At 31.6% G+C, this 7,929-nt stretch overlaps 1 protein-coding gene across 1 annotated transcript; it reads left to right on the top strand.

Annotated features, from left to right (window-relative positions):
• The first annotated feature begins 521 nt into the window (after positions 1-521).
• LOC137834459 (gibberellin 2-beta-dioxygenase 8-like) lies at positions 522-3,980 on the top strand. The gene is made up of 3 exons (XM_068642507.1): positions 522-1,042; positions 1,787-2,108; positions 3,464-3,980. The coding sequence occupies exons 1-3, from the start codon at positions 585-587 to the stop codon at positions 3,692-3,694; spliced, it is 1,011 nt and encodes a 336-aa protein (XP_068498608.1). The 5' UTR covers positions 522-584; the 3' UTR covers positions 3,695-3,980.
• Positions 3,981-7,929: the final 3,949 nt, after the last annotated feature.

Genomic DNA, 7,929 nt, shown 5'->3' with positions numbered 1-7,929 from the left:
ATTTAAAGAAAAGTTGAATTGGAAATATTTTCAAGTAATGGTATTTGAAAGGAATAGAAAAGTTGTGAATTAAAAAATGAAATAAAAAAAGTGTTTTCTCGGTCATTTAAGTTGAAATATATTAAACTTTGATATCTCTAAATACTTTTGAGCTGATTAAGTTGTCTGTTTTTAAAATGAAAAGAAAATTGGTTATATGTAAAGTTTTTTCTACTTACAATCCTCAAATTCCCACTTTAACTAAATATTTTACAGATGTAGCTAAAGCTAATTTATTTGAAATCTTCTTTCACTTAAAACTCTAGGACCAAAACATAAATTTCACTCAATCATAATATAAATAAAATTACCTTTATATTAAATGTATAAAAACTTTTTAAGTAAACAACTCATACTAAATGTATACGTTTATATATTTCATTTCATAAATATTAAATAGTTATAGTTTTTCTCTATGAAAAGTGTATTTAACCATACCTAGAAGTTACAAAAGTGTATTTCCATCCATTTCTAAGGGAATATATGTGCAACTTCGGTTTTTGAAAGGTTAATTCCAAGTATTTGGAGAACTCACTCTATCTCAAATGGATTATGAACCTCCATTTTTTGATGTCTACAAGCCCCTCCTTCTACAAAACTCGCACGCTGTTGGTGTTGATGTTGGTGGCAGTGGCATAAGAAACGACAAATCCGAGTGGTGTGAGCTTCCTCTAATTGATCTAAGCCGGTTAAGCCTGGACCATGTTGAGAGGGAGGAGTGCATGAAAGAAATAAGTGGAGCTGCGAGAACGTGGGGGTTTTTCCAGGTTCTGAATCATGGGGTTTCACAAGAACTGCTTCACAATCTGCGGCATGAGCAAATGGACGTGTTCCGCAACCCTTTTGCAACAAAATCCAGAGAAAATTTCTTGAATTTACCTCCCAGAAGTTACAGGTGGGGCAATCCATTTGCCACAAACTGGAGCCAAATTTCATGGTCAGAAGCCTTCCACTTGTTTCTTCCAGATATAGCTAGGATGGAGGACCAGCACCAAAGTCTCAGGTATATATATATATATATATATAGACACTGCATTGTTAATTGTGATCTAATCTTCTCAAATTCTGGTTGGGAAAGCAACTGCATGTTAGGGTCACAGCATGCTGCAGAACATGGAATGGTAAAGATATGAGGCTTGAATTAATGTGGGGTTTGGAACTCATTCTCTCTTCTGTTATGTTAGCTCAAAGAAAAATAATGCCAAGGAATAACTTTATCAACTATGCTTTTTGAATATAACATGTATAGTTTATTAAAAAAAAACTGTGACTCAAATATTAGTACTTATGTAATGTTTATCTGAGTCTGAAAGGTACGATCTGTTGTGATCAAACTATTTACAATCTCTCAAAAACCTGAAAGGCGTGGATACTTTGTGGTTGACCTATTTGACTGGATAATCTATATTTTTTCTGATATCTTAACAGCATGCACTATCCAAACAATAAATCATTACACAATTAATGTAGATCTTTGTTGTAAAGTGTTTTTTTTTGCTTGTTTGAAGAAAATGATGGTGGCTGCCTTTTGCACATAAAGTTATTATTGCATGTACTTTGAGGCAACAATTGAAGGTGACCAAACGTTTGTTTATGTACGTCTCTTTTTTTATGATCTGTACGATGGGTTTATTTGGAGTGATGAATTATTTTACAACCTTTGAGGACCACTGAATTGTCTTTACAGTTTCTCTTATTTTACTTTCTAATGCATAATTGTTCTAACCAATTGTGATGGTAAATCTAGATCAAGTATTGAGGCTTTTGCATCTGTAGTTGCTCCACTGGCAGAAAGCTTAGTGCAGATTCTTGCTCAGAAACTGAACATCAAATTCAGTTATTTCCAAGAGAATTGTTCAGCAAACACTTGCTTTCTTCGGCTGAACAGATATCCACCATGTCCACTCCATTCAAGGGTGTTTGGCCTCTTACCTCACACTGACTCTAGTTTCCTCACTATACTGAACCAAGACCCTATTGGGGGGTTGCAATTAATGAAAGATGGAAAGTGGATCGGTGTCAAACCTAACCCTCAAGCACTTGTTGTTAATATTGGTGATTTATTCCAGGTAATGATCTCACCATTCTCATTACTTTATTCTTATGCAATAACAACAGCTCATAGTTTTGCTATGCCTGTCAAATAGCTTGTGGGAGAAAGTTTTGGTTTAACAAATCTTGAGAGAGACCATGAATTTTAAATGTGATTAAGTATTAATTGAATTTAAGATTAATTTCGTAATCAATCTTAAGTGACTGAAACTTCAATAAAAATATATCAAGTTTGGTTAATTAGAAATAGAAAACCCTAATTATACTAGTTAAAAAAAGTTGTGATGGAGATAGTAATGAAATTAATAAGTAGGAAAGAGTATTTTCAAAAGGGCTATTATTTCCAAAGGAAATATAATAATTGGAAATTCCTCCATTTACTTTTCTTATATCACCTTTGACATAACTTTTCAGTTTAAGCGATTAGTTCAGAGTTGAATCTAAGTCCAACACACGTATTAGGGAATCTAACCATATGAAGGATATCTTTTTTGGTTGAGTATATATGAAGGATTGGTCGAATTTAGGAACTAATTAAAAGATGTAATGATTATCTCTGTGCAAATGTAAAGAATCATTAATAAAATAGGTATTTTGTTTTCATACAGGATCACTGGGTCAGTCACCTAACATATCTAGAGAATTAAACTCTTTCCAATAGGTATAAAGGCAATGAAAAAGAAAATGCAAATATTTTTATATTTAACATGAGGAAACTCTCATCATCGCTCTTAATTTTAGAGAATATTTTCAATGTGTATATGAAAAGGCCAAAAAATAAATATTTGCAGATAATAGTTTAATCTGGTGAAGTTAAAGTTCAGAAGATAGATAATATGCAGCATACGATACTTAAAATGCAGAGATTATTCCACAAGCAAGAAAACATGTGGAAGAAAAAGAATACACGAAAATCATTAATGACCTCCCAAACAAGGATTGTATTAGGTAAAAATGTGGATGTGATATATATTCTGGGCTATCTATCTATCTATCTTTTAAGATAACTCATGTCTGTGGGTCCTTTGGAGAAATTAATATCTGCATAAAGAGTGATGAGATAAATTTGAGTATACATACACACAACTTTTCCCTTAATAATTTCAAACACTGGTTTTACCTCAGTTTGAATTTCTTACTAGTAACCAATGAAAATCTTCCGGCAGACCAAGGTGGACAAAAATGGGCCTAATCTACATCAATGATATAAGCATGAAAAAAAGATAAAAAAGAAGGGGGGGAGTGGATTAAGAGTCCATGACAGGATGTTTACAACAAGAACCCACCAGCTACTAGGTTGAATTAGTTTAGAAATGATGAAATATGATTACTAAAGAATTATAATAGTGTTTTGATTTAATGATATGTGCAGGCAGTGAGCAATGACATGTACATAAGTGCTAAACACCAGGTGGTGGGAGGTGAGAAGGAAGAGAGGTTCTCAGTGGCATATTTCTATAACCCTAGGAAAGATGCAGTGATAGAGAGCGAGATGATGCCAGCAGTGTACAGAAAGTTTAGTTTTAGAGAGTACAGAGAGCAGATAGAGAAAGATGTTAAGGAAACAGGTGATAAAGCAGGGCTCTCTAGGTTTCTCTTGTAGAGAGACATAGTAACAGTGAGATCCCAGGAAATATGTATTTTATCATCAAAAGTAATAATTCAAACCTCCCATGTCACATCTCATCATGCATTCCCTCGTCTGGGACCACATACCACCCCCCCAAACTTCTCATCTCCCAATCATACTTCGACAAAACTTCCTCTTTCTTCTGCACCTTCAATCATGTCATTTCTCACTTCTACTTCTATACTTTTCTGTCCCCGCTATAAATATCAGAAATGCTACTTTCTTATATCAGAAGATGAAACATCCTACTTCATCATTATTATTTATTTAATGTACTTTTCAAATTTCCTTTTCTTGTTTTAAAAAATCTCTTTTTAATAGTTATAATTTAGTATAGAGTTCTCATTAAAACAATATTAGATAATAATTAAATTTAAAGATAAAAATAATTAGTCTAAATTAAATATTATTTTAAAGACTAAAAAATTATTAATTAGTATTAAAAGTATCTTTTATTATTAATAAAATTTATAAAATAATTTTAAATAGATATTTAAATTAATTACTAAGATTTTAACTATTAATACTATTAATATCTAAAATAATAATAAAAACTAATTTTTAATTTATAATAATTAATTATTTTAATCTTTAAAATTAAATTTTATTAACATTACAAATATACAAATGTATATGATTGGGAGATGAAATGTATATTCATATGTGTTTGAGAGAGAGAAGGTTTGAATATCTTAAATAATGTGTTACCAAATTGAATCAGCATATATATCAATGAATTAAAACTAGTATTAGGATTTTGAATATTTTGTAATTGGTCACATGCTGATAAGATATGTTAATGAATTTTACCTTTCATTACTACTACATAGGACAAATATACTAAACGGACCTAAATAAAATAAATCCCAAAGAAAATGCTTCTCAACTAAATATAATTAAGATGTGTTTTTAAACTAATCTTAATATATAGTACACTATTACCGAGTGTTATAATGAAAGAAAATGAATATGGACACACTATGCTAGAGCTAGAATGGTAATTTCATTCTACTTTGATTTATGTGAGTTATAAATTTAAAAACAATGTTAGAAAGAAAACATAATTCTTTTTTTTTTAAATACAAATCTAGCATTTAATGCTCAATTTGGAATGCTATATTATTAATTCCTCTCTAAATATCCATTTTAGTTTTTAAGAAAATAAAGGTGAAAATAATTGATGATTTATTAAGAATTAATTTGTGCAAGAATTTTACTTTACTTGCATACTAAAAATAGGGAGATTAAATATACATTTTTCTTATTTTTGATAAAAATATTAAAAATAGTACACTTTAGTTTTAAAAATATGTTTAAATAAAAAAGAAACATCTTTCAAATCTTTAAAAATATCTATTATACTTAATAAGTAAATCTTTATTCAAAGAAAATGTTCAAAATAATGTTGAAGAGGTAAACATCGAACTAGACATTAATAATTCTAGGATTTATTAGAATGACACAAAGTGGATATAACTCGTAATTTTTTTTTTATATTTTTTTAATATTGTAAAACAAGTAGCATAAATTAATTAGAAAATGCATTAATATAAATGTTAATCATAATTATTTCAAAGTTAGAGGTTTTTTTTTTCTCTCACACTAGTGCAGAAAGACTAAACAAGGGTGACTATTTTACATTTACAAGGGCGGCTATAGAGCTGCATTTGATCAGCACGCATTCGTAAATCGAAGAGATACAAGTGCGGCTTTATAGCCGCATTTGTAAATACTATTTACAAGGGCGACTATTTCTGGTAGTTGCACTTGTATATGCTTCTGAATTAGGATTTAGGGATAATGCATTTACAAGTGCGCTTATTACCATAGTTGCACTTGTAAATCCTACGCTGGATTTATAAGTGCGACTATGGTAAATAGTCGCCCTTGTAAATAGTGGTGTTTTTTTTAGTACAATCTGTTTAATGCTAATTCTCATATAAATTAACCTGTTCAATTATATATACCCAACCAGACAAATACATAAATTTAGAGAATCAAATATATATTGATCAAAATGTACATTACAAACACTAATCAAATTACATATAATCCTTACACTATTGATCAACTATCCTAAAGTTATAAAAATTTATGAAATATGTGGACCAAGAATGTCTCACATATGTTATGGCTTCCAAACTCATTGGTACTTCTTTCGTGAGGAACTGCATTTCAAAATAAAGTTTACATAAATTAGTTTTAAGATACATATATGTTCAAGAATTACAAAAATAATTTAACATATCATGTTACCTCTTTCCAACCATTTTTAATGCCTAGTCTTACAATGGTAATCTTCCATTACATAACGTAATAGCCACACTCATAGCTTCCTGGTTGTTTATTACACTATAATTCAATAAAAAGTAAAAGTTAGTATATTGATAAACAATGAAAAAAGAAAGAAAAAAATTACAAACCTTTATTCTTATCCAGTTCAAATTATTTGAACTGAATCGACCTTTTAGGATGTTATATCCACGCCATGAACTGGTTAAAACAAAAAACCTCGTTAGTAGATGGTTAATTAGTAACATACAGAGTTAAGTTTATAGTGTACTTACGTATCAATGATATTCTTAAGATTTGGGGGTATCTTCTTGTGTAGGGAACAAAACCACACATCAGTCTTATCAACCATTGATAAGACAAGTAACTGCCAATGACGCCTATATCATCCATGAAAAGAGTTAGTAAATATTTAAAACATGAAATAGTAATAATTGACGACATCTAATTAAACTTACTCATTAATATAAGGGCATAAATAAAAAAAATTTCCCTTTTTTTCCAGGGTATTAGTGATGTATGATCGGGTCTCAGTTGCCTTTGCTCCAGTGGGATTAATATATGCATGATCTAAGAATCTGTACACATTTTCCTTCTCCTCAGTGAGACAGACTCCATGCAAAAACCTACAAGTTATTAGTTAAATCATAATCAATAATTATTTAACATAAAGTAAATTGAAATATAGGTAAAGATACTTACATCATAAAAAGTTGAATTATATTTATATTGAACTCCTGATCCCCATATATAAATTCTAATAAATCTGTCATGTACATGTATAGTGGCAGTTAAGTGTTTATTTGAAAAAACATATCATCCCAAGACTTCAAAAGGATCTTGACCAATCTGTCTAGCAACTAGAGCTAAGGAAGCTATAGGATCGTCAACCGGAACCTCATGCTTCTTTTTCGGACTTGGTTTCCGACGAGGTTTCTACAAAATAAAGAACATTTGTATTAAATTATATGTAATATATAAATATAAATATAAATTAATATAATGAAATGAAATTATTACGTGAGGTTCTGGCATAATTCGAATGAGGTGTCTGGGCCAGACAACGAATGTCTAAAATGCATCAGCCACAGTGGTTACCTCATCTGAAGGTAGTGGAGCACGAACATCAGGTACTCGTACTTTTTCAACTGTTACCTTCGCCACATCAGGGGAGAGAGAACGTTATGTAAGGTGGTGACCTCTTCATAGACTTTTCCAAGGGCTACCACCTAAGGAAGCTTGTCGCCCACTACCAGTAACTCACATTCCCTCGTCTACCCAAGGATATCCTCCCCTGATGTTGTAGGAGCCGCACAACTTCCCTTTGTGCTATTGGGAGTGGGACTAACAAGGGGTTGAATCGGCTCAGCACAAAGTTGTTGTGATAGAAACTCTTGTCGCATCCAATCATTCTCCTTTCTCATCTCTAGCCGCATCCGATCAGTCTCCTTTCTCATCTCCTCCATTAATTCTTCATGTATCTTAGTCTTCATTTCTTCTTTACTCTCTTTGGAGGAGGAGGATGACTGTCGTTGTGAAACTCCAAAATATAGTTTAATTCCAACCCCTTGTCCAGCTGCACGAACACGACTACAGTGCTCAGGTCATCCAATTGCTTCAACCAGGATATCGTGACGACCTTCAGGAACAAAATTACCTCGGGATTCCAAGGAATCCTGCAAGAGACAAAAATCATATCAGTTTTTAATATAATTAATGCTTTAAAATAAATGAAAAAAAGCTACAAATAACTTACAATTTTTTCGATGATAAGCCCGAATTGCTCAGAACTTGGTGCACCCGACTTTTTAATTCGGGCCCTCTTCCATTTTACATGGCGAAAAGGTGGTGACGGAGGAGAAGTGATCCTTGTTTCCACATTCTCAGACGACGTCCCTTGTCTAGATTGCTCCTTT

This window comes from Phaseolus vulgaris, chromosome 5, assembly GCF_000499845.2.
Source record: "Phaseolus vulgaris cultivar G19833 chromosome 5, P. vulgaris v2.0, whole genome shotgun sequence".
NCBI lineage: Eukaryota > Viridiplantae > Streptophyta > Magnoliopsida > Fabales > Fabaceae > Phaseolus > Phaseolus vulgaris.
The sequence above is the reverse complement of the archived record's forward strand: the minus strand, read 5'-3'. Positions and strand labels throughout refer to the sequence as shown.

Coding starts and splice junctions, on each gene's coding strand:
- LOC137834459 (XM_068642507.1), top strand. CDS start 585: ATGGATTATGAACCTCCATTTTTTGATGTCTACAAGCCCCTCCTTCTA. Junction 1,043..1,786: donor GACCAGCACCAAAGTCTCAG/GTATATATATAT, acceptor TGGTAAATCTAG/ATCAAGTATTGAGGCTTTTG. Junction 2,109..3,463: donor ATATTGGTGATTTATTCCAG/GTAATGATCTCA, acceptor TGATATGTGCAG/GCAGTGAGCAATGACATGTA.